Genomic DNA, 27,643 nt, shown 5'->3' with positions numbered 1-27,643 from the left:
TCATTTGAGGGGTTAGGCAAAAGGTCCAGCCTGAGCTATGCCGTGAGCCCTTGTGTTACAAGGAAAGAGCATTGCGGCCAGGCCTACCTAGGTGATGCCTAGTTTATATTTCAGTAGCTCGCTACCACCAGTTAGAAAAAGTAAATGTGTGGTCAGGCCAGGTGTGGTAGCATCCCCTTAATCCTAACACTTGGACGGCAGAAATGCAATCTCTGAGCATTCCAGGTCAGCCAGAGCTATGCAGACTGTCTTAAAAACAAGAGTGTGGTCACATTTGAAGGCAATGCTGGTTCTCTGTGGGGTCTCATGGGAATCCAGTCCCTAGAGCATGTTCATTGACATTGAATTTGCTGGTCAGAAGGAAGGGCATGGATTCTGGGAAAGGATAATTGGCTCAAAACTCTCTTATAGAGTGGTTAGAGCCCTTCTAGGCAACCAGGCTGGAATGTTTTGTTTCTGACTTTCTGGGGCATATTCTTGCTAAGAAACCCAGAATAGCCTTGAATGCAATTATTCTGCTTCTCTCTAGTATTGGAATTTATAGGCATGTGTGGTGACACGCAAAATACTCTGGGTGTACCTCTAAGAGCCTGTTTTTTCTGTTCATTTGGCCCACTACAGAGTATTTAGGAGCACATGTCAGGCCACTGCACAAACATGAAGGGTTCCACCATGCCACCAGTCCCTTTGTCAGTGACAGGACAAAGCTGGGGCAGCATTGTGAGAGGGCCCTGCCAACTCCCCACCCTGCCAGAGGAAATGAAAATCAGTGCCATGCAGGCTTTTATTAACTATCTTCCAGTGTAAAACCGAACTCCCCTTGGAGCTGCTAAGTCACAGAGCATAGTGACCACTCATGCGCTCATGTCTTATAGATGACCTGTCACTGAGGCTGTGACCCAGAGAGGACAAAAGGACATGAGGGAAGAGGCAGCCCCGTAGGTAATCCCACCAGAGAACCGCAACAGATCCTTCCAATGTGGTCATGCACCTGCCTCTAAGAAATCTGAGTTTCCTGTGTTCCAAAGGAGGCCCTCACCCTACTCCAGGAAGATGAAAATAGAAAGCACAGGGCTGAGAAGCGCACGTCATGTCAGGCAAGCACTATCACACCCACAGTTCCACCCTTCACCCTCCAGAGTGCCTCTTGCCGCAGGCAATTACTCCTGCATCCCTCATCTCTAGAGATGTTTACCCAGAACTGTGAGCATAGCACAAAGAAAGCTCTCACCCTGATGCTTGTCATAGGCCAGACATGCTGTGCCCTCCCCTAACTGCCTGAAAGATGGTATAAGTCTGCCCAGTGAGTCTGGAGAAGGCTGTTCAGTTACAAATGGGGTTCTATGGTGAAAGCTGGGGCTTGCTTGCCATCACACAGGCAGGGGAAGCTTTCCAGGAGACCAGAGACTGCAGGGCTGGAAGCAGCTAAACAGGATAAAGCCACTGATAGGGCCCAAGAGGACCACTTTCTATTCTAGCACTTTCCCTGGGGTTCACCAGGATACTACCAAAAGAGCTTTAAATGAGCCTGCTCTGCTGCAGCAGCTGCCATGAAACTACAGCTTAGAAGGAAAGGGCAGACTTGATGCAGATCCTGGCTACACCTAAAGCTTTCCCTGCATCCAGCTTCCAAACAGGAATAGGTTTTGTGTTAAAGCCCCTTGTAGGGCCACCACAGCTGCAGAGCTGTGTCTAAAGTCAGGAAGAACAGGGCTGTGGTATGTGTCAGCCATGGACTATTCTACATAGAAATGTTTTAGTAGTATAGAATACTTGAGAAAGCTTCTCACAAGCTATCGGAGTCTGGCCTGCAGCCTGTCAGAAAGTCTATACTCAAGCATGCTCACTGCTAATGTTGGTCCCAGTCTCTAGGTATAAGTTTACAGAGCCTATGTGTTGTATCTGGTTCCACTCAACTATGCAAAGCCTTTATCTGTGATTGAGAGCAAGGCACAAGGTATATCCATCAAGCTGAACTATTCTTTCTCATTCATTTTTTTTAAACACTGAAGGTTCCCTGGGCCTTTATCACTGTAGTTGAGAGAAAGCCACTTTATCAGGAACCCAGTGCCTAGTAGCTTGTGGTAGAGGGAAGCTAGGTCTACAGAGATGAGATGTAGCTACAGCTGCTTCACATGGGGCACCACCAGGCTCTCTGCATGGCAGGATCCTCTTGACAATAACTGAAATCCACTCCCCCTTGGAAGCCATTTCAGACCCATGCAGAAGCCCAGCCTTCCTCCTGGACAAGTGCCTCACACAGCATATGAAACCTGAGAGGGCCATGAAGGGGGCCACAAGTGTGCAAGGGCAGAGGAGAGGATCAGGACAAACAGCTGCCAAAGGAAAGTGCCCGTCACACAGCACCATCTGGACCCTGCTGGGGATCACTGGCTGTGTTTCAAAAGTGACTTCCAGTGAGAGGATCGGAAGGTAGTCCTCCCAGAGTAAGACTGACACACCCTTAAAGTGGAGGCTCAGGGTGTGTCAGGACTCTTTATTAGCCTTCCACATCTTACCCCCTGGACTAAAACGGAGAGAACTGTCCCAAACCTTCCTCAGTCATCACTGTTGCTCTGTCCAGAAGCAGATCGAAAGCGACACTATTTCCCAGCCCTGGCAGACATTGCCCAGCTCCCTTTGTGTCTTCCATACCTGCTAGTGCGCTGACCAGGAAGTAGGCTGTTGCAAAGAGCTGCTGGTTGCTGACCTCATCCTGTGGGCCAGGATGCTCTCCTTGTATCCTGTATCCCACCAGCTGCAGGAAGGCTGTGAGGTCTTGCTGCTGACTGTCGGTCAGCTCCTCCATTGCCAATACAGCCTGTGAGGACCAGAGGCCACCAGCCACATCGTCACACTACAGTGTAGAAAGAGAAGAAGAAAAACTATACAATGAAGCCAGAACTCATTGAAGTGCAACCCAACTGAGCCTCTGCCCCTCCGGCACTTCCCAACACTCTCCATGTGCATTACGCTCTCCAGGTAAAGCAAGCACTGAGCCCTTTTCTAAACTTTGATGCCATCTATGAGCCTAAATTTCCTCCTAAGACGCTGACACCATTGCATATACTAGCAAGATTTTGCTGAAAGGACCCAGATATAGCTGTCTCTTGTGAGACTATGCCGGGGCCTAGCAAACACATAAGTGGATGCTCACAATCAGCTATTGGATGGATCACAGGGCCCCCAATGGAGGAGCTAGAGAAAGTACCCAAAGAGCTAAAGGGATCTGCAACCCTATAGGTAGAACATTATGAACTAACCAGTACCCCGGAGCTCTTGACTCTAGCTGCATATGTATCAAAAGATGGCCTAGTTGGCCATCACTGGAAAGAGAGGCCCATTGGACTTGCAAACTTTATATGCCCCAGTACAGGGGAACTCCAGGGCCAAAAAGTGGGAGTGGGTGGGTAGGGGAGTGGGTGGGAGAGTATGGGGAACTTTTGGGATAGCAATGGAAATGTAAATGAGGAAAATACCTCATAAAAAGTATTAAAAATTTTTTTTTCCTCCTAAGGACACAGATGAGCCATGCCCAAGTACTGTCCTTCCACAGGGAAAGGGGAAGAGTCAGGCAAGAAGTGTCAGGCAGACAGAACCTTCCAGACTATGCCAGGATATTGAGTTTTACCAGATACCAGGAACAATTGGCTACATATCAAACTGTCAAAGGGGTCATAAAAGCAACATCCCTTCCTAGTCCTCACACTCTAAAAACAGCATGCTTAACCTAGTATGTCCCCAGCCTCCCCTAGGCAGCTTTATCCATCACAAGGTTGCTCGGGGGTGGGATGGCACTGCCCATGAGCCAGTTCTGAGCCCCTGGACTAGTTCCATGCCCTAGGTACCCGGTGTTTTCTCGGACACTCATCAGCAGGCAGGTACTACTCTCTCCATAAGGGACTAACCTGACATTTCCCTCTAGGGAGGGGGTATTTTAGGAAGTAAAAGTCACGGGATTCAGAAACATCTGTGTTCTTTCTTGGGTTAAGCCCTGCATCCTCCAGAAGGCAAACTAGACCCTCTGGACAACTGTAATCCTGTCCCTGGTTGAGGCTCTCGAAATTTCATTTCAAGTGGGAAGATGATGTGAGTGTTTTTTCTGGACACCTTAAAGCATTTGAGCAGTATAGAAAGAAGGAAAACTAAAAACAAAGTCACAATGAAAAGAAAATTGTCAAAGTCTCAGCCTCATTAAGTACAAAAAAAAAAAAAAAAACATCTGAGCTGATGGAGGGTGAGCAGCTGGTATGTCCCTCAAAATCTGGCTGTTGCAAAACAAATTGATAAACACCTCCTTGTCTGTGTTCTAAATGGGACAGGTTGACAGGCTCTGCCACACAGCCCCTTCACTGTGAGCTGAATACATGCCCACCTGCAGTCTCAGAATGAAGCCTTATGTGCAATGAGTCTTTGCAGGTGTAATTAGGGTGAGAGTCTCAAGTAAGAGAAGTCTGTATCCAGTAATGGTGATCAGTAATGAGTTCTGTGTCTAGAGAAGACCCAACAGGCTAGGGAAGACATGACAGAGATAAGCCACCAGCCACAGAATGCCAGGAGCCACCAGAAACGGCAGGCAACAAGGGTTCTCCTCTAGAGCTTTCAGAGGGGTATATCCCTACTGCCACTGGCAACTCTGAGGTCTGCCCTCCAGATCTGTAAGAGATTAATTTCTGATATTCTTAAGCACCAAGCCTGTGGTCATCTTTATAGCTCTAAGAAAGTCACTCATCTCTTCCCGCCTGATGGCAGCTTCAAGTTTTAGGGCTAAAGGGAAGTGGTGAAACTTAATTTCAAACTATCCCCAAACCTGTCCTGAGGGGTCTAGCCTGTGCATCTTTTCAGAGCAACCAGGTACAAACCCAAATCCATAACCCCCGCCTACCCACCTACCACTTGCTCCAGGGCCCTAAGAAGTTCTTCATCAAACAGGATTTTCTGCAGGACACAGAACAGCGCCCTCTGCTGCTGGGCAGGTAACACCGCAAAGGGATGGAAACTCCTCTCTAGGTGCAGGGTTGCTGAAAGCAGAGCAGATGCAATCAGGCCATGCACACACCCTGCCTCTCAGTCACCAGTTCCTTCCAAAGGACTCCATGTTCAGAACTGGCTATGAGTCTTGGACATTCACGGCACCCCCAAGTGACAGTACAACCAGGGAAACTACAGGAAAGGAAAGGGGGACAGGGGAGCCCACTTTGACATCCCAGACCTCACCTGCTTTTCTACCTGTGCAGTGCTAGACTTAACCTGGAAGCCTCTTGGGTTCTTCTTTGGCCTACTATCTATAACAGTGAATTCTCGAGGCAGAATCACTAAGCCTAAGCCATACTGGTCTCCAAACACATCCTTTCCAGCGGTGTCCAGACACGCACTACAACCTGGCATGCTTTTGTTTTCAATGCATGTTCAAAGGGCCAGCACTCTGCAGTCCTGGCAAACATGGCTTCCACTTCCCTCCCTGTGCCTTTCACTCCTATTCAAGATGAGCTCGGGGTACACTTTGCTATGCCACTCGCATCCTCTGCAGGAACCCTGGGAACCTGTCCCCTGCAACCCTCTTTCCTGAGGACAGTCAAAAGCTCCTAGTAAATTAAGCCAAAAAAAAAATGGGCTGAGATGGTGCTTTCCGACTGAGGGCTGTGCACTGATACTACACAGCCTTGCTGATTGAGGTCTAGGATATAATTGCTGAACATCTTACAGGCTAGACACTTCTAGAACTTCTGAGCCACATCTTTTAAAATCTCCTGTGGAATACAATTCCATCTTTATCAGTCCTTGCCTGAAGAGAGAAGCCATCCTGGTTAGCCTAGAATCTGAGGACTCAAACACAAGCCCACTCCTGCTGCTATACCTGACCACCATCCTCAGATGCCCAGGGAACTCTGGCCAATGAGGGTGGCTGACTCAGCTTGGTGCAGTGAGAAAAGGAGCTGTGGCCTCACATTTCTGCAGCACAACTGCAAGTAGAGGCCCCAAGTTTAGTTAACTCTTATCCCAGGGAAAAGCTACCCTAACCCCAGGTCTCTATCACCCTGTCCTCTAACACTGTGCCAGGAGCAGCATCCTCTGGTTAGAGATTTGCTGAATTCCAGGGAGGAATTGCTTTACATGGTAGAGCATAATTTGAGCCAGCCCTGGTTTCTCCTAAGCTCCTCCCCTTTTCTAGCCCAGCCCCGCCCCCCTGCTCTCCTGAACCCAGAAAAAAAAAAAAAAAAAAACAACCCTAAAGTAACAAGCTATGAGGAGCAAAGCAAACTGCTATTGAGTCTGCTCAATAGTTCAGAGCTACAGCCCTCCACCAGCCATGTGGGTGGGAAGCCTCAATGGCTGTTACCATGCTGACAAACAGCAGCCTGCCATGCCATGAAGCCTGGAATGTATCAAAGCTGATAACAGATCCTGGGGGCTCTAGCTCTGCTCATTGCTGACCATTCTCAGTCCACAGGTCCCAAACAGGGAAAGAAAACTGTCAGGCCCCTGACCACTGCACTCCTTGGCCTCCTACCTTGAGTCCTAGGATCTCGATTCTCTAAAACACAGCACCCAAGACTGGGCCCACCCAAAGATCCAAGGGGATCCTAAAGGCCCCAGGGGATCACCCCTTGGGAGAGAGAGTCCACTTCTCCATCTGGCCGTAACCACAGGCAATACCTTGTTTTACAACGCGTAGTGGCCCGTCCTGCGAAGAGATCCCTTGACCCCCATCCAGCATGTCCAGAAAGGCAAACTCTCTGTAGGCCAGGGGGTCCAAGTAGACAGAGTCTAGTTTCCTCTCATGCTCGAAGCCACCATGTTTCCCTTGGAGGAGGCAGAATTCTGTAGTAGGGAGAAAAGCCCAAGCCAGGCACTGATCACCATAGCTGATTCACACCTCAGACTCACACCTCAGACTCATTGTTATATACCTTACACTGCGGCAGGAGACACAAAAAAAAGGCTTTTGCTTCTTTGCATCTGTTTTTGAGACTGAGTCTAGTGGTTTGAATGAGAAATATCTCCCATAGACTCAGCTTTTGAGTGTTTGGTCACCAGTTTAGTGGCATTGTTTGGAAGGTACAGTCCTACTAGAGGAAGTAAGTCACTGCGGGAGGGCTCTGAGTTACAGCCTTTGAGCTACGGTCACCCTGTGTGATCTCAGCTTCCTGATCCCACTCACATGCCTGCCACTTGCTGACGTGCCTCTGCCCCTCCATGGCGGACTCTTCTCTCCCCGAAACCATAAGCCAAATTGAACTCTTCCTTGAGTTGCCTTTGGTCACAGTACTTTGTCACAGCAACAGAAAAATAACTAATAGAGTCTTACTATGTAGCCCAGGCTCATCTCTAACCCCAGATCCTCCTGCCTCAGCCTCACAAGTGCTGGGATTACAGACACATGCCACCATGTCTGCTCACTTGAGTGCTCTTACACTAGGTCTGATCAGGCATAGAGTGGCTGACAGACTTGTCCTGCACTATAGCAAGCTTAGGAGGGCCTTTGGGGTCCCTCTGTGTCCTTGTCTTCTGAGATGAGGAGTCACCTTTTGTTGAGCACAGGAAAGACACCTCTCCCTGGGGGTGTGCTACCCCTTCAGAGGTGGACCAGGAAACCCTAGATTTTGTCTTCCGTTCCCTCAAATCCCTGTAAAATATTTGGGGTTTCGTGTGCTAATGTCATTATGGTAAAAAAGAAGACCCAGAGACCGATTCCTGACTGAAGCAAGAGCTCAAACAGCCACCTTACAGCAGAAGTTCTCTGGGCCAGGAGTGAGACACCCGAGACAAGAGGGGCAGTGGGGCCCAGGGCTCAGGGATGGCAGGGTGTTTCCCAGAGGATTAACTTTGGGAGACAGTGGCAGTGGTGTAGGTGATGAGAAAGCAAGCTAGGGACACTTGCAAGGCAAAGCTTGACCTGGGATGAGGCAGCCATGGGTTAAACATGGGTGCTAGGATTAAACCGTGGAGATGGGAGTCCTGGGAATGAGACGGAAAAGGACTACAGCTGAGCATGAGATACAAACTGACCAGGGAGAGAAAGGACAGGGCTATGAGAGAAACCACAAAGCAAGTCTTAGCGGGCTCTGGCTGGATCCTACCAAGCAACCCTGTCTGTCCCTCCTGGACTGCATGCAAGGTGCTGCGGTCCTTTTGCATATCCTGGGTCTAACTGCAACAGAATAAAGTGAGAAGAAGACAGCTTCTATAGAACCATCATCTAGTCCAGGATGGCGACCACCCCAGACCACCTCAGAGAAGGACTTAGCTGTGATGTCACCTAGGAGAATGTGCCCACATCTTAGTAGCCATGTCCCCCACCCCACCCTCACAGCTGGAAGGTCCTTTGTTCATAAACATCCCTGAAGCTGAAGTAGGTCAGTATGTCCTTCCTATGTCAGCCAAAGGGAGGCAAGGGGACATTCATCTATATCAGCTTCCTCAAGGTCACAACATCACTAGCATTATGGTTTTGACAGCCTGCCTCCCTTTTGTAGGAATTATGGGAAGAAATACCTCGAGAGGAAGATCTGGTCCACTGTGATTTGGGACCTCATAAATACACCACTTACAGAATATTCATAAAACCTTGTGCAAGCCGGGCGTTGGTGGCACACGCCTTTAATCCCAGCACTTGGGAGGCAGAGGCAGGAGGATTTCTGAGTTCGAGGCCAGCCTGGTCTACAGAGTGAGTTCCAGGACAGCCAGACCTACACAGAGAAACCCTGTCTAAAAAAAAAAAAACAAAACAAAACAAAAACCTTGTGCAAAGCCCACCCACAGCACCCCTGGCCCGGCTCCCACCCAGGGACACCTGCTGCTACCCCTGCAGGGTTTGCTCTGCTTTTCTGTTGCTTTGTTAAGTGAGCACCTGCACAAATGGGTCTGCCTCTTGTCTGAATTCACTCCTTCAAGACAAGGCTGATGGGACTAGAGAGCTGGCTCAGCAGTTAGGAACAGTGGCTGCTCTTCCACAAAACCTGAGTGTGGTTCCCCAGTACCCAATGGATTGCTCTCAACTACCCCTAACTGCAGCTACAGGAGATGCGATGCACTCTCCTGTGCAGTCCTCAGATTCCAGGCACATGGGTGGTGCACACGTGCCAAACATACACAGAAAATAAAATCATCTAAAACCAGTAACAACAAAATAAACCAAGACAGCCCCGCCGTGGCAGCAATACTATGTTGATATCTGACTCAGAATAAACCTACATGCTCAACCACAGTTGAACAGATCAAGAAAACATGGCCCATTTCCATAAAGAAATATGACTTAGCCACTGAATAAATAAAATCCTATCATGTAGGAAACATGGACGAACACAGGAGATGTTGTGTGTGGGGAACATGAATCAGACACAGAAAGGCAAGCACCATGCTCCCTTGCTCACACCAACTCTAAAGGATGATGTTCTCCCAGAAGGAATACAGAGCAGCCATTCTGTTCTCTGTGACTGAGAAAGGGATCGGGTGGGAATGGGGTGGGGCAGACAGGGCACACAGTCTCAGCTGGGTAGGAGGAAGCAGACTTGGCTGTGGTTACCAGGGTCCTGTAGACTTTAGTCTGTGAAGTTACTGAATGCTCGACAAGTGTGGGACAGTAAAGTGGCCCAGTGGATAAAGTGACTGCCACCAAGCCTAACAATGTAAGTTGGATACCCAGGACCCACACAGTGGAAGGAGAAACCTGACTCCTATAGGTTGTCCTCTGACCTCCACAAGCAGGCCATAACACCCACACAAATAGATTTAGAGTAAAGCTCTCAACTAAAACTAATATAACCCCACACCCACCCCAAATGCCAATTAAGTGAAGTGCTAGCTGGGTAAATTAGTTTGGTGGTTGTTTATTACAGTGAATATTTTATCATAGTATAGTGCTCTTGGTGTTCACCAACTGAGCCTCAAGAAAGCAGGAGAAAGTCACGGAGTGACACTTCTGTCAGCTCTGCCTGAGAGGCCCCGAAGCATCTGCCTGGGTCCGAGCCATACAGGTGGCACTGACCAAGGACAGACACAATCCGATCACCTTCAGGTGTGTTCGGGGGAGAACAGAAGAGGAAGAAGGGAAGGAGAAGAAAGGAGGGAAGGAAGAGGGAGGGAGGAAGGAAAAGAAGGAGGCAGAGAAGAAAGTAATAGAGGGCATCTGAGTGTGGAATGTAAGCCTGTGATTCCAGTATTTAGTAGAGCTAGAGGCAGGGGGATAAGGAGTTAGTTCAAGGCCATCCTCATCATCTCTCTCTCTCTCTCTCTCTCTCTCTCTCTCTCTCTCTCTCTCTCTCTCTCTCTCTCTGCCTTTCTCTCTGTCCCCTCTCCCTCTATCTCTCTGTCTCTGTCTTTGTCTCTCTCTGTCTCTCTTCTCTCTGTCTGTCTTTTCTCTGTCCTCTCTCCCTCTGTCTCTCTGTCTCTCTCTTCCTCTGTCCTCTCTCCTCCTCTCCCCTCTCTCTCTGTTTCTCTCTCTCTCTCTCTCTCTCTCTCTCTCTCTCTCTCTCTCTCTCTCTCTCTCTCCATACTAGCTGCACTGAGGATATAGCCACCACCCCTGTGTTCTGAGCCATGGGAGGAGCATTGGCTCTGCAGCCATCCAGACCTCCTGTAAAGCTGTTGAATCTTCCCCAAGTTAAGGCCCCACAAAGTTACTTTTTTCTTGCCATGATAAAGTACCATGGCAACTTACAGAAGAAAGGACTTGTTGGAGCTTACAGGGCTAGAGGGCTAGAAGGCCAACATGTTGGGGAAGCAGCAGACAGGATGGCAAGAACAGGATGCTGAGAGCTCACATCCTTGACTGGAAGCATGAAGTAGGGGGAGCTGATAGTGAAGTAAGTCTTTAAACGCTCTCAGCCCACTTCCAGAGATATCCGTCCAACATGGCCACACCCTTAAAACCTCCCCACACACCACCAATTGAGGAACAAATGTTCAAGACTGTGGAGGACATTTTTCATATAAAGCACCACAGGATACCCGCTCGGACGGTGAATGAGAGTCACTGATGGGTCCTGTGTGGGGTTAAGCTAGCTGAGACTAGGAACTACCCAGGACTCAACAGCTTTACAGGAGCTCTGGATGGCTGCAGAGCCAATGGTCTTCCCAGGCTCAGTGACACTGAGAAGCAGGAAGTGAATGAAGCCCCTGGCTCCCCTCACCCAACTCCCCAGGGGCTCTTACTGCCCAGAGTCAGATCCTAGACACTCTGCTACCCCCGTCCTCTCTCTTTCTACCAGGGCATACCTCATGAGGACTCACCAAACTGGCCATCTTGTTTCACAAACAGCTCCATGATGCCATAGGCAATGGTGGTGGCGGCAGGGATCTCTAGCACTACATTGGTGTCCGTGGTGACAGTCCCATCCTCCGTTGCTGACACCTGTGGGCAAGAGCATGTTGACGCTTGTATACTCAGGCACTCTATGTCCAGCCTCCTAGGAATGCTGGGAAATATCCACAGAGCTAAGGAAAGAGGAAGAGACAGCTGGCACTAGTATCAGGTGTCATGGCTAAGATGCCAGAGCATGGGGTAGGAAGCTACATACCAGAACTATGCTTTGACAACAACATACCATATTACACCACTGTGGTCCCACAGTGCTGTGATTAATGGAACCAAAATGTTCCTATCTCCTAGTGCCATCATGTGCAGTCTACCATCACGGCAGAAGGCATCACTCACGTCTGTGGTGATGCTGCTAACAGGTCCCTGTGCATCTACAGTCACTGTCAGCACGGAATACCAGATCATTATAAATGACTATGCCATCGGCTCATGTACACTAGACTAGATCTTTAATATTACATTTTCAAGCATTTTAGATTATAGTTTTTATAAGAAGGAAGGAAGGAAACTGTGTGCTGAGTTAGACTGGCAGTAGCTTCATGCATCTCGGGTTCACTGCATCCCTCCGGTATACCATGAATCTCTGCAGACATCCAGGACTGTGTAAGTTATTCTGCAGTGTGACATGACTGCCACCAGCAGCACGTCTAAGTGATGCACAACTGCAAAGAAGATAAATGAGACCCATTTCCAGTTCCTTCTCCGGGCTCAAGTAACAACTTTGAAATCTCAGTGAAAATCCCAACAGGATTAAAGCTGGCCTGGGAAGCCTTCACTGAGCCGTTCACACACTCATGGATGGTGCTCTGTGCACAAAGCCAGCATGGCAAGGCCATAGGAAAGGCTCTGGGAGACAGACAGGATGAAGATGGATGGGCAGGGCTGGGCTGTCAAGCAGGAAAGAGCCCTTCCTGCAGTAACCCAGGGACAGGAAGCTGGAGATCTATTTGTTGGCCAAATATTGTAGACAGACAACACAGCTTAGCCATCTGCCCCTGGTCCAAGCATTTACTTTGAATCAAGGAGTAGCAGCAGCTGGGCTCCAACTCGCAGGTGGTGACCATGGGCAGAAGTATCAGCAGGGCCAGCTGTAGTCACCTGCATCAGGTCCCCCTTTCCCCTCTGTTGCCCAGCCTGCTCACCAGCCTACCCAGCAGCCCCAGCTATAGACTTACAGCCATGCCTCAGCCAGCCCACTGCCAAATACATACAGCCCTCCTGAGTCTTCTAGGAAAAGCCAGTGCTACCAAGATTACAAGCCCTGTGGCCAGCTGAGGGGAAGCAGTTTAAGCAGATGGCCACCTACTTCTCTCATTTTAGAACACCCCAGGATCAGCTTGGAAATGGAAGAAATGGTAAACAACAGACAGACAGACAGATTCTCTTGTTCCTGGCCTGGCTAGTGTCTGACTGAATTTCCTTGGAAGCACTCTACTTCCATAAAGGGCAGTGTTGGGCCACTAGAGTTCTGTTGCCACAGACTGAGAAATAGACACAGCCAACATGATCTGGTGAGAGTTTGACCGGGAGCACGCTTTCTCTGTGTTCTAATAAGCCTGAAGAAAGCCTGGAGCCACCAGCTCCGAGAGGAAGAAACCTCGGCTGTCTGGGAAGGAGGGTGGCTCACAGCATCTTCAAGCCCCGCAGTGATGAGGCCAGATGCCTCAACGAGTTTAGTTACATGATCCAGGGATGTCCTGTTTACTAGAGCCAGCGTGAGTCCGTCCCATTCCTAATCCTCTACAGGACGAGTTGACTGAGGAAGACACTTGAAAAGGGGCCCGTGGGAAAGTTCTCCATGCCGAGGTGTGGCACCTGTATAGTCTTGGTCTGGATCCCCACCATGCCTCCGCACGTCTCCTCCGACTGCACATGCTCAGAAATCACGCACTTCTGCGTGGTCATGATCTTCTGCGTCAGCACACACAGGACCTCGTTCCTGCTCTCTAGCACCTGCTGGAGCACCAGGTTGTCCATATTAACTGTTCTGAAAAAGAAAATTGATCGTGAGTAACCCTGTGCCTCCAGGGAGACTAAGGCAGGGACCAGAATAGCCTCATGCAGCTAGAAGAGGGAACAGTAGAGCTCATTAATTCCCTGGTGATGCGAGCAGAGGCAGGTTACCTAGAATGCCTTCTGCCAAGCTCTCCTGAGGCCACTCAGACCAGCTGAGGGACAGGCTGGACACTGGAAGAAGTGCCAAGGAATTATATACCCTTAATCACAAAGTCCCCAACATTCACACTGGTTTCAGTGAAGAACAACGGAAAGCCATGCTCTAGGACAGCTGCCACCCAGTCGTCTGTGTGAGGCTGAGTTGAGTAGAAGGGTGGCAGCCATCATGGCAGCCATCTGCCCTCTTCGGAAGCACAGGGTGATTCTGCTGAGAGGCACAGTAGCTTCTCACAGGGGAGAGGCACAGGTAAATGCACAGGCTGTGGTGGGAGATCAGACTGGAACACAGATGCGACTACAGGAAGAATGTATAACCTCTGTGGGGTTTCTATCACAGAGATTGCCCCAGGGCCACCCAGCTGAGACCCCCATTGTGAGTAATTGGTCCCGAGCCACTTAAAATTCTGTATAATTTCAAGGTCAGGCCACAGTTCCAGCTATACATAGATGCTTAAGCCAATGATGAGATAAGCTCCCTGGAGATCCCAGTTAACATCCCATAACCCTTCCATGGCCATGGGAGGACAGGAAAAGCACCAGATCCCAGCTGCAGTCGGCATGGAAACAAGAGACTCATCCTCTGCTTCCAAGACATCCGAGGTTGGTCACCTGCAGGCTCAGCATCCCTCCCTGGCGACAAAGGGGAAGGTGGTCCATCCTAGGTACACTTAGGGTTCCCAGGTTTTTGGAAGCAACCCTGAAGTGGACAAAGTAACTGGCCAGGGCACTAACCAGCCCATAAAAATATAAATAATGACACATTAGTGACTTATCTATAACATGGAACTGGTCACCATGGGAGGAGTCAGCTCTGACATATGCTACAACATGAAAAAAATTTGAACACTCATACTAAGCAAAATCAGCCACCAAAAAGGGACAAATACTGTAAGATTCCATATTCAGGAGTGACCTAGAATAGATAAATTCACAATGATAGTGAAAACTGGAGAACTGAGGTGGAAGAATCAGGAAAAATGTATTGCTCAATGGCTACAGAGTTCTGCTTGGAGGAGGTGAAAAATTCCAGGGACAGATAGATCTGATGGTTAGGCAACAGAGAGAATGTATTTAATGCCAACAAATCATACACTTAAATGGCAGACTTGCAAATTTTATATTTTTCCACAGTAAAAAGAAAGACATTCAGAACACTGGTGAGTCTTCCACTAGGTAGGGCAATGCAAAAGTACTGTAATATCCACAAGGGGCAAAATCAACATGGGACCATCAACAATGCTGGCCAGGGCACTAGGGGATGGCTTTACTGGGAAAGCATGACTGGGTTGGAGCCTAGCACCAATGTAAAATACCCACAGTAGTGTATGCCTGTAATCTCAGATCTGGAGAAGCAGGGACAAGAGGACCCTTGGAGCTAGCTGGCTAGCCAGGTCAGCCAAATCAGTGGCTCCAAGTTCACTGAGAGACTGCTTCTAAAAACAGCCTGAGGTGATCATGGATGACACCTAATGTCAACCTCCAGTCTCCATCTGCATGCACACCCACATTGTATGTGTATTTGTACACACACGTATGCAAATACAAACATGTGTACACACCACATAGTTACAAAAGTAGATAGATTGATTGACTGATGAATTAACTGTTAGGCTAATTCCAGGAAGAAGTATGGATAGGGAGCTAGGTGCTTCCCTCCCCTTCTGGCCAACCTGCAGGGAATGAGGTCACCTGAATTCACATGGTTGCTTTTTCATAAATAGCTGTTGGTTAACAACACCCTCAGCATGGGTTGTTTGAAGGGATAGTGAGCAGTCATCTTATGCCACACCAAGGGCATGCCATAAAACATTCCAACCAATGTCCCAATAAGGTCTATAGAACAAAGCCTCTATATGTGCAGTTCCTGGGAACTGTGGACCATTAACTGGGTCAGAGGTAGATTCCTATATTACTCTCTTGCTGAAAAGCCTTCGAGGGCTCTGCATCAACTGCTCACCCAGGTTCTACAACCCCATGACCATGTCCTTGCCTCCTATTCTACTACCATCACCTTCAAGCCTTTCCTCTATGCCTTTAAGAAGCCATGAAATGCCCAGTCAAAGCCCTGGTACTTCATCCCAGCCTACCCTATCTTAGACATGTTCGTCATGTCCTCAGACAGCTGGGCTCCATACACTTTGAGAGTGGTACTCTGTCCCCATGGCCCACCTGAGGTGACGAGCACACTTACACACCACTGTGTCTTTGGCTTTCTTTTCTTCGTTTATTGCCAGCACCATCAGCCTAGAGTAGAAGCTCCACCAAGTTAGGGACCATGCCTACCATGTTCTGCTGGTCTCAGGGCCGGATCAGCACTGAGCACCCAGAATAGACTCAAGGAACATTCTGTGGATAAAATGAATGTGTAAATTCCATCTGTTTCTTCCTTGTCTATTTGCTTTAATGATGTACGAGTGCTCACAGGTATGTGTGTGTGTAAGTCAGAAAAAGAGGGATAGAGGAAGGGAGGGAGGACAGGAAAGGAGAGACAGAAGGTGGGAAGAAGGGAGAGAGAGGAAAGAAAACATTGAAAATAGAGCGGGAGAGAAGGATTCGGGTGTCTGGTTTGGCAGATGGTGAACAAATACTCTTTGACTCTCCCCTTTTACAGATACTGGGTGGTCAACATGAAGTCATGACTTCTGACTGAAGCAAGAGCACAGACACACACACAGAGATAAAAGGAAATTATTTTCAAACATAAAGGGGGCAATGAACTCTGAAAGGAAACTACGATGCACAGCTCTGGAGGCAATGAAGAAGCAATGGGGACCTAAATAACGCTGAGTGAATGTGCCAGTGTGGGGCAGATGCCTGTGTAACCCCAGCACCCAGGAAGCTAAGGCAGAAGGATTTCTATAAATTTAAGGCCAGCCTGGGCTCATAGTGAGTTTTAGGCCAGCCTTAGCTATAGAGTAAGACAAATGGAAGAAAGCTAAAGAGAAAGGGAAGGAGAATGAGGAGGATGGGGGGGGGGAATAGAAGAAGAAGAGCAACAATACCGAGCTAGAGCAGGCACAGAGCCTGCCACTGCGATGGCCCTCTCATGGAACCTCAGGAGCTTTGTATCTGGTGTAAGGAGCTGGGTGTCTAAGAGTAAAAGAACCTACTGTGTGTTCCTACAACCTCCAGAATCCAAGTTGCAACTGTCATGCTAGATGCTTAGACAGCTTGGAATCCAGCCTCTTAGAAGTCCAGGCCCTTGGGAGCAGCAGCTGCCATAGCAACAAGCTGACATCCACTTCTAGTTTCTACACAGGAAAAATACCTGGTGCCCCACCACATGGTACAACTTTGGGAGTGCACTGGGAGCTGAAAAGGGTCCCAGCTCTTATCTGCAGTTCTAAAAATGTGAGTACCAGTGACCCTCGACCCTGCCACTACCTGGCCATACCTGCACTTGCCTGGTATTCACCATAGAGCCCCACCTGCTGGTGCAAAAAGTTCCAGCATTAACAAGCTTCATCTCAAAGGACTGTGGGACAGCCCATCAGCATTCCTTGTCTCCCACAGCCTCTACCAGTGTGGTAAGCTGTATGTCCACCAGTGCCTGCTCTGTGTGACCTACAGACATGCTAACCAGCCTTCAAATACCAAATGAGTTCTAAATACTAAAGTCATGAGTTTCAGGACCATGCCTGCTCTATCCAGGAGGAGCCCAGGGAAGGTCTTTCCACACATTTAAACTGCACATGGACCAACACTGCTAAGGACCATAATCCCTGGCCTTCTCACAAAGAAGGACTGAGACAATTCCATTGCCACTTCTGGAGTCTGGAAAAATACATCTATTCTCTAAACTCCATGAACATGGCTACCAATGCCACAAACACAAGCACCAACTGACTCACCCCACTGGACCTTAGGAAGGCCCCCTTTGTTTTCCAAAACCTCAAACCACAGTTTCCAGTATAGTGGACTCACCAATATATACAATATATACAGCAGTACCAGGGCCCACCCTGTAGAGCTGAAGGCATTCCCACACTACCATGTGACTGCTAGTGGCCCAGATGGAGCCATTTCCCATGTCTGTCCTGAGAATCCCATGTCACCTACAGGGGTCATGGCTACAGGGATCACTGCCATTGGTGTCAACCACCTGCACTTACTCGGAGGGATCTGGAGAGAACTGAATCTCATACCTCCAAGATGGCAGCTGCCATCACAGTCCCAGCGCCATGAGGGCTTGGCTCTGTTGGAGCCTGAAGATACAGATCTTGTGTCCTTATGTTCTTATGACACCTCATGTCCTCCACAGAGACACAAAAGGACCTTCATGAACCCCTACAGTCTCTACTACTAGAGCCCCCATAGGCATGCTGACATCAGTCAAAACCAGCAAAATCACAAAGGCAATCCAGTCAATGCAAGAACATCAATCCAATGGAACTTTTCATTTCCCATGCCTTGAAAAAATAACACTGTCCCTACAAAAAGCTTCTTCAACAGCCCGTATGCAAAGAGAAATTCTCTACAGACTAGGTGTAGATGGAGCATACCTCAAGAGAGTGAACGAGATAGGTGGAAAGCGGACAGCCATGCACACTGGCTAGGGAGAAGCTCCCTGCATTTCCTCCGAGATCAGGAGCAAGGCAAGGATGCCCACGCTACACTCCTAGCTAATGTGGTGTTGAAGCCTTAGCAGCAGCAACTGAGCAGGAGGAAGAGGAGACGCGTTAAATTAGACACTTGTGCAGCTGGTGTGAGTTTATGTGGAGATAAACCGAACTACCAAGCAGCTGCCAGATGAAGCCCATCACTTTGTATATTGAACTAAAATATCAATTAAAAAAAAACTGTTAGAACCTACAAACAAATCTAGTAAGGTGACAAGCCAAAAAAAGCCAATACACAAAAGCTAGCACCATTTTTATACCACAATAATGGATGTTCTGGCACAGAAATTAGAAATTAAGAAAGCAGTCCCAAGGGTGATGGCTTGCACCTATAATCTCAACTCATGGGCCAGAAAAAGTGCCACAAATTTAAGGTCAGCCTGAGCTGCACAGTGAGTTCTAAGCCAGCATGTGTGAGACCCTTCTTCACAGAAATAGGAAAAAACACAACTAATGTTTGTGTAAGTCCAAGAAAAATCAAAGCAATCTTGAAGAAAACACTTCCATCCAAAACGCACTACAAAGCTGGGGGCATGCATACCTCCAAAACCATACTTGGGAAGCTGAGGCCAGAGGACTGTGAGTTCAAGGCCCACCTGAGCTACACAATACATTTCCTCTAGCCTGGCCTATGAGAACCAGGATGGATAGATGCAGGAACCAGCCGTCTAATTCACTAACTAAAAGGCTATAGCTATTCTAACAGCATGGTGTTTGCTGACAACCCAACACAGAGACCCACGGACTAGACCAGGGAGCACAGAAATTAATTTATAATCAAACAGCCAGCTGATTTCCAACAAAGGTGCCAAGAATATACAATAGAGAAGACTGTCTTTGTTAACTTGCTGACAAAATTAGTTATACATATGCAAAGAAAAAAATTCAATCTCCTTCTCTCCCTGTGTAAGTCAACTGACAATGGACCGAGTCCTGATAGTAAGCCTCAAACTGTGACAGCAAGGAGACAGGGAAACCCCTCAAGACGTTAGTCAGTAAAGAAACTGGCTGGTTTTAAACAAGACTCCAAAAGCCCAGACAAAAGGAGGAGACATGCAGGTCTCTGTCGGACTAAGAAGCGCCTATAAAGCCAAGGAGAGCAGTAGCCTAGAGTGTGAGGAGTCTCTGTCAGCTTGACTTCCACTGGGAGCCACATCCAGAACACACCGGAGGTCAGAAGCTGAGTACCACAAAACAATGCAATTTAAAAATGGGCTGCAAAGCCAAACAGAGAGAAAGTTAACAAACCTATGAACAAACGCTCCGTCTCTCTCATCCGGGGAAACACAAGTGAAGCCACCATGGGATAGCATTACCCCTAGCGAAGTGGTCATTGTCAGGCAAAGCCCAGCCAATTCATTTGAGATGGAAAATGGCCTCATGTACAGCTGAGGGGATATAAGTTATTACAGACATTGTGGGACACTAAAAACGGTTATAGTATCCAACAGCTCTGCTGGCATCTAAGACAGATGATGCTGTTATCCAAGGAAGGGGGAAGATTCTTGCACCTCCGCGCTTATTCCAGTAGTATTGATGACAGCTAAAGACAAGCCAGCACAGCTCACTTTTAACAGGTGAGGATTTAAAGCATCAGGGATCTATCCATGAATATGAATGGAAGACATGGAAGAGTATTTGGTTATAAAGTGAAACCATGCCATTTGCACCAGCATAGATGCTAACTAGAGGACGACACATTAAGCAGAATTAGCCCGACCCAGAAAGACAAATGCTACATGTCCTCATTAATTTGTGGTGACTCAAAGCCACCCTCATCGGAACAGAATGCGGTTGTAGTCACTGGGGATGGAAAGAAATCCAAAGTCTGGAGAGCTGGCTCAGCATTGCTGCCCTTGCGGACGATTTGAATTTTGTTCCCAGCATCCATGTTGGGTCCTTACAGCTTCGTGAAATTCAAGCTTCAGGGGTTCTGACCACCTCTCCTGGCATCCAGGGGCACCCACCATAGTGTACATACATAGTGTACATAGTGCCATAGTGTCTGTGGCACACACACAGACACAGACACACTACTGACACACTATTAAAACACTGTAATCTATTGACATACTTAGAAATGAGAGTATGCAATGCTTCATGCTTGAAGAAACAGCTGTGTGTGTCACCCTGATTTGCATATCCCATATTATGCTATATGTACTAAATATCTTCAATGTACTTCATAAAGAAGCACAACTACTGTGTCTCCATCTCTAACACCTGTCTTAATGTATATACATGTAAGTTCCTAGGCCACTGTGCTTCGGCCCAGTTGACAGAGTTTAAAGTTAGGAACCAGCGTGCCCACCTGTCAGAATACGCATCGAACCCAGCTTTCCCTGACACTCTCTTCCTGCTGCCACCTCCCATCAGGTCGCTGGGAATGGGTTTAGTCTGGGAGAGTTAAGGTGGGCTTGACCACAGACATCAGAGAGAGAGGAATTGGTGAAGGACCCAGTAAGATTCTGAAGTGACCAGGCCCTTTGCAAACCACCGCTTCCTTACACTGCCATGTTCCCTGAACAGAACCCACTAAACTGCAAAGCTTTTTAAAGGTAATGTTAAGTCGTACAATCGTGGGGACTTGCGTGTGTCATTCTAGCCCTGGGGAGCAGGGAAGTGGGGGGTGTAGGAGCAGGGGTGGGAGGGGAACACAGGGATATTTCCGGGCCCTGTGACCAGTCAGCCTAGCTGAACTGATGAGCTGCAGGTGTAGCAGAGAGCACCCCAAAAACAACAGCAGCGACAATGGAAGTGATTAAGGGGGACTCCTGACACTGACATGTAGGCTCCATATGCATGTGCATGCACACACACACACACACACGCACACATGCACATGCACGAGCACATATATACATGAAACCCTGGGTAAGGTTGAGAACCTACCCTACTTAATCCAGTATCTACTACTGCTAGGCACAGGAGTAAAGATTGTAGGCTACAGGCAGTGAGGAGCAAGACAGCCGAGATCAATTGGTAATGTCTGCATAGGCATGAATGGATTTAGTCATGAGCAGTCAGAGGCAATGTGATATCTGTTCATAGACAGAACGTACACAGACAGATTACAGGACCCTGGGACAGCAGTAGCAGCAATTCCATCAGGCACCCATCTTCTGACACTGTTTTAAAGGCAAGTGACTTGACAGAATTCTAAAATCCAGGAAGAGACAACAGAGCAAATTCATTGTGTAGAAATGCTAAAAGACTGAATTAATGTTTGACATTGTTCCAGAAATAAGGCAGGGACATTAAAATGAGCCTACTAAGTGATCAGCTTTGAACATATATACACATTAGCAACACCAAATGGATTCAACGGGTTGTATTTATGTATACACACACACACACACATGTAACAACAATAATTAAAAAGGCCTTGGGAGGAGTTGGAGGGGGAAGGGAGTAGAAACTATGTGAATACAGTGCACATGTAGCAAATTCTCCAAATTAATTTAATTTAAATTTAAAAACACAAATGGCAGAAGGAAAAAAGTTATTCAACAAAAACAAAGAGCCTGTCACTGCAAGAGTCGCAGACCCACAGAAATGTAGATCATATTGATGGTTAAAGCTATGGTAGTTAGTGTGTTCCTCCCAAAGGGCTCTGATGTTTTAGCTATAGCTACAGTTAAAGAGGTAGCTACGTGGGTGCACAGCAGGTAGGGAAGTTAACTCCTTGAATGAACATCATTTCTAAGCTCCCAGGGCTGCCTGCTGACACTTCACACGTGGGAAGCCTGCTGAGGTTTTGATAACCAGACTCTTCTTGCTGGCTCACAGCACCAAGCCCATGACCAAGCTTTTACTTCATAAACTGCCTTCTACAGTCCCAGAATGCCCTGCTGCTGCCTCTCATCTGCCTACCTACCCCTCCCTGAGGACATTGTTTTCCATTTCCTAAGGTCTGTGAGCTCCAGGATAGCCAGAGGAGAGAGGAGGTCCTAGGCCTCTATTCCCAAGGCACTGTGTTGTGTTCTGCACATGGCAAACTAGGACCCTCCACACCCTTAGAGTACACCAATTTTGTATAGGTGCTGAAGAGCTGTGGGGTGCAGAGAGGTGGTCTAGGTCCAGTCCTGCCATGAGCTTTACTCATCTCTCAGCTAATTTCAGTCATTACGTTTTTCTTAAGACCTGGGGAACAATTCTGGCCACTGAAACCCAGGAAACACTATATTGGGGAGATTTTTCTCCCCTTTAAAAAGAGTCACAAGTAACAGGTCATTTGTCTATGCCTGGACCTTGTTGTCTATAACATAAGCTGACATTTACAACTGAGAAAACTCAGGCTGCTGAGACAACATCAGGTAGGGATGTCAACAGGGGTGTCAGCACAAACGCTGAGCTAACCTCTTGGCTAAGCAGGACTCCTTCTTCAGAGTGGTTCCTTATGTGGGGTAAGAAATATTCTTTGCAACAAGACACCCCAAACTGTTCACGAAGTTACTGTCATCCTTATTTCACAGAGAGGTGCAAAGCAGAGAACTGACAGATCAAGGACCCAAGGGACACAGGTCACTGGGATAGATAAGATCTCCACACAACTCTGCATCGCCCGATCTGAAACCCTGCCCTCACCTTCTCTCCCGCTCCTGAGCTGGGCTATGTACAGCTTAATGCATATTTGCTCCTTAATCAGTTTTCTTTCTGCTTGGCTCCCTGTGAGAGCTCCCAGAATATTGTCATCAGTGGCTCCTCCTGAAACAGCCACCCACTGGGCACTGAGAACACACGGATGGTCCACATTGGAACCACGGAAAGGCCCTTGCATGAGTTAACCTTCCTCCAGTCTGCTGTGAGAGACAGCTGCAATAGATCAGCTTCCATGCAGAAGGGGAGGAAGGGAAATTCTGACTTGAGGGTAGTAGTGTTTCGGCTCAGGACTTCCACCCTTTCACTCCATGGGTGCTTGGCCCCATCATTGGTGTAGTATAACATGGAACCAGTATGTGGTGGGTGAATCCTGTTCTCTCATGGGAGCCAGAAAGTTAGGTGAGTGAGGGAGGAACAGAGGTCCCCAAAAGAGCCCCCAAGGATATGCTTCCAATAACCTCACTCCCAACATGCCTAGTAGCATCATAGTCTTGGAACCTAGCTTTTAATGCATGGACTTAGACCCAAGCTACAACAACCCAAAGCAAGAGACAGAATGTTCTAGAAACCTCATCTCCTGTGACCTGGAACTCTCATTTCCAACATACATCTTGCTGCTTTCCATGGTTCCAGTTACCTGAAGTCAACTACAATCCAAACACACTAAATAGTCGCTGTTCTGAGGAATGAAGAATGAGGACTAACTATCCTGCAGACACAGCTGGGCTCTGAATCATCCTTTGTACAATGCATCCACCATGTATATGCTACTTTACTCAAGAGTCACCCAGACACAGCCTCAGCTACCAAATCGGCTTTTGATGCCCCAATGGTTGTGTTCAAGTAACTTCCATTTTACTTAACAATGACCACCCCCCTCAGGAGACTGATGATGACAATTTGGATGTATCAAACAAAGATGCTCTAGCATGCTTCCTTTGATGGGGAGTGGAAGTTCTCAGTAAGGAAAATAAAGAGTGTGTGCTATGACCAACATTAAGGCAAATCCACCTGGGAACAGTGAAGGAGAAACAGTGCTAATATTGTCAGTATCGAACTACAAAGTTGTGACCATGGTAAGGATAAGTCCTCAGCTGTTCATCTCACTTCCTCTGATAACACAGGCTGCTATCAAGGCCATCACCCTAAGACGGATGGGTGCAGCACATAAGAGAGCCATTTGCATAACTGTGCAGTGGGTCACAGTTTAATTACAGTGCTTACTAACAGACTGTTATATGGTTGCAGTATAATTGTCCTACTAGTAGTTTACCTTTTACTAGGCCTGGTTTATAAATCAAGCTTTACTGTATTTGTGTGCATGTGTGCACTCATGTGTGTATGACAAAAAGAGTCAACAGGGGGTTGAGGCTATGCTGTTTTATCATACATTGGAAACCTTAGACCATGTCCCCTGAAGTTAAAAAGGGACAGTTGTAGTGAAAAACCTCTCTCTGTCTCTCTCTCTGTCTCTCTCTCTCAGTTGTGAAGATGAAAATGGCTCCACGTTTGTAAATTGCAAGAAGAATTAAAGCTGTGGCATGATGCTAACTGCACATGATTCTCCAAGTGCCTGGACTGCCTCCCACGCCTGCTCTAACGCATCCATCTCTGGCATCTTATCTTTCTCACACAGAGAGACTGAAAGGTCAACATGACTAAGCAATTACAGATGCTCAACCTTTTAGGCTGTGTAATTAATTAACTGCCACCAGGTGATGCAGAACAGCAAGCCAAGAAGATGAGAAGCTGGATGAAGCTGAGCAAAGAGGTGAACGCCTGAATCACCCCTTGGGGATTTTCTTCCTTTTCAAGCCCTGCACATAGCAGCCGGATTTGAAAAATCATATGGTTTGTGGGTCTGGCCTTAAATCCTGCGCCCAGGCAAACTAATTAGTTTCTGAATTCAAGTCCTCATACGTAAAATGAAGATAAACCAATTATTCTTTCAAACGAGCAATGCTCACCATGCTGCCAGAGCCCCCATGAACAAGTGGTGCATGGCAGGATGGACACGTGGAGACTGAGGAACTCAGGGCAGATGAGCTCTCAACATGTCCAGCTCCCCAACAGGGGGTGAGGATGTAGCTTTTAAGGGGGTCATTGGGTCTAGGCTAGGACGTGAAGAATAGTTAGGAACTGGAATGGTGTGACAGGAAGAAAAGGCTGTGTGGATGGAAGAGTGAAGAAGCCTCCAGATAGGACCCAGATGGAAGACCGCCTAGTGTTTGACTCTGAGAAACTGACAGTCTTGAAGTCAGGTGACAGGCCCAAGGGCTGAGGGGACCATGGAGAATAATGGTGCTACAGAGAAAATGTTGGACTGTGTGGCCAAGAGGAAATGTAAACCACTTCCTGGGGAGGGAGCACACATAGGAGTATGAGATGACAAGAGGAGAAGCCAGAGATGGAAAGGACCAGAGGACAAGAGCTCAAATGAAAGAGCCAGGAAGCTGGGATGATGCGAACACACAAAACCAGTATTTAAGAGTATGAAGCAACTGGTGAGAGATGGTGTAAAAGAGGTGAGGAGGGAACTGCACCCCATCCCAGCTTTTGCTGGAAGCATCTGAATACTGCTCACCATGAAGCTTCATGGAGGGATCGGAGAAGAATACAGGAAATACAAAGGCGGGTACTGTCACCATACCAGATGCTGGAGAGCACAGGGAGGGGCTGGGGGGAGCACACACCTGCCACCTGAATCCCAGCTCGTGACTCCACCCAGACAACTCATCTGTGGACACCAGCTCACCGCCTGGCACTTCCCCCCAGAGAAACAAGAGATACAAGAGGGTGGGTCAGAAATGCCACATCAGCATCTCTGAGGCCAGCATGACCCTAGTCACCCACTCTCCTGACTTCTAAGCACCACAGCTCTAGGATGGATGTGGCCAACAGAGATACCTATGCCTGTTTCTTAATGTTAGTAGTTATTTTTAGACCCATATTTGGGTGATAAACTATGTTCAATTTGTGTGTGTGTGAGGGGAGAGAGAGAGAGAGAGAGAACTAAGATTTTACTATGTAGCCCAGCTGCCTGCCTCCCAAGTACTCAGGTTACTGATATGCACATTTACATCTAGAAGGGTTACTTTTTAAAATGAAAAAAAAATAATTGTGGAAATTATGGAATAATGGAATAAATATATACCATTTATGGGTCTTATGAGACCAAGTAAAATCTCAGGAGCCCAGTATTGAGTACGATCTTCTAGAGCCGTTGGCCAGACATTTCGATTGTCACCTAGGCTGTTGGTTACCCTCTACAATCCGGTTGTAAGGCCCATTGCTAAAAGCTTGCCTTATTCCATTTAACATGGGAAAGTGACCTAGTTCCCATCTAACAGCTTCATTGCTCTTTACTAATGCCATTGTGGTAAAAGACACTCAACAAAACATCTTTCCTTCCTTTTCTTTCCCCTCCCCTTCCTTCCCCTTTCCCCTTCCCCGTCCCCCTTCCCCATTCCCCTTCCCCGTCCCCCTTCCCCATTCCCCTTCTCCTTTCCCCTTCCCTTTTGCCCTTTTCCTTTCCTTCCCTTTCCTTCCCTTCCCTTCCCTTCCCTTCCCTTCCCTTCCCTTCCCTTCCCTTCCCTTCCCTTCCCTTCCCTTCCCTTCCCTTCCCTTCCCTTCCCTTCCCTTCCCTTCCCTTCCCTTCCCTTCCCTTCCCTTCCCTTCCCTTCCCTTCCCTTCCCTTCCCTTCCCTTCCCTTCCCTTCCCTTCCCTTCCCTTCCCTTCCCTTCCCTTCCCTTCCCTTCCCTTCCCTTCCCTTCCCTTCCCTTCCCTTCCCTTCCCTTCCCTTCCCTTCCCTTCCCTTCCCTTCCCTTCCCTTCCCTTCCCTTCCCTTCCCTTCCCTTCCCTTCCCTTCCCTTCCCTTCCCTTCCCTTCCCTTCCCTTCCCTTCCCTTCCCTTCCCTTCCCTTCCCTTCCCTTCCCTTCCCTTCCCTTCCCTTCCCTTCCCTTTCCCAGATAAGGTTTCTCTGTGTAGTCTTGATTATTCTGGAACTTGCTTTGTAGACTAGGGTGGGTTAAAACCCAGAGATCTCCTGGTATCTTTAAAAGCATGTGCCACCACATCCTACCTAAGACATTTTTACTCATAATCAATTCCTAAGAGCCATCTTCTTCTGCCTTCATTGCCTTGAACACCATTAGCAGAATGGACTTCAGAAGGTTTTGGCAAAGGACAAATGCAGGGCTAGCACGCGCTATGCAAGCCACAGGAAAATGAACCCAGCAGAAAAGACACTTCCAGTTTTGTACACAAATTTTTTTGTAAAGCAAAACATGACCACTTTGAGAAAACACCTAAGCCAAGTAAGTGAACCAGTGCTCCTGAGAGTTCCTTGTCTCCTCTAGGACGGCCAGACACCAGAACAGGGTTCCATCACTTTTAATGTGTACAAAATTTGTAACTAGGCTGATTTGCTATCATTTCAAAATATTCTGAACAATTGTGAAGGTTTATCACTGCCACATCCATGATGTATCGATTTATATAATTAATGGAGAGTTCTTCATCAAGAACAGATTTTCTAATTGCATGTCCACCTAGACAACTGTAATCAGCTTTATCAAAATTTGCTTAAAAATGAGATAAATAATAAAAGTTGGCTGTGCCTTAATGGTAACAACTCAAACCTCAGGTAGCCAAAGAAATAAAAGACAAAGCAAAACAAACAAATAAACAAAACAAAACCCTCTCTGCTGCCATAGCTAGAAGCAAAGCCCAACCTCAAAGGGAAAGATCTGGAGTGTGTCCACTCCCATCTAGACATTTCAGAGGGAGCTCCCAACAACCATCGAGCCTGGGAAGACTGAGGCTAGAGGCTGCCGTGACTTACTAAGTCTGTCCAAGTTATTGACCAAGAATGGGGTTCTCCGGATTCTGGAAGGATTGAGGCAGTAATGAGCTTGCTGGAGCAGGT

General features: G+C 47.8%; 1 protein-coding gene across 3 annotated transcripts in view; it reads right to left on the bottom strand.

Moving 5' to 3' along the window:
* The window catches only part of Gsdme (gasdermin E), a 76,589-nt gene that overhangs the window by 24,674 nt on the left and 24,272 nt on the right, over positions 1–27,643 (bottom strand). For all 3 annotated transcript variants that reach the window (XM_029478383.2, XM_021164889.2, XM_029478382.2), the window contains exons 4-8: positions 13,136–13,307; positions 11,233–11,353; positions 6,658–6,822; positions 4,894–5,021; positions 2,656–2,857 (exon numbers count right to left, since the gene is read on the bottom strand). In XM_029478383.2, the coding sequence (XP_029334243.1) occupies positions 2,656–2,857; positions 4,894–5,021; positions 6,658–6,822; positions 11,233–11,353; positions 13,136–13,307 (788 nt within the window). The remainder of the gene's footprint in view (positions 1–2,655; positions 2,858–4,893; positions 5,022–6,657; positions 6,823–11,232; positions 11,354–13,135; positions 13,308–27,643) is intronic.

This window comes from Mus caroli, unplaced genomic scaffold, assembly GCF_978045245.1.
Source record: "Mus caroli unplaced genomic scaffold, Mus_caroli_1 scaffold_7, whole genome shotgun sequence".
In the NCBI taxonomy this organism is placed as follows: domain Eukaryota; kingdom Metazoa; phylum Chordata; class Mammalia; order Rodentia; family Muridae; genus Mus; species Mus caroli.
Note: the sequence above shows the minus strand (reverse complement) of the source record. Positions and strands in the feature narration are given on the sequence as shown.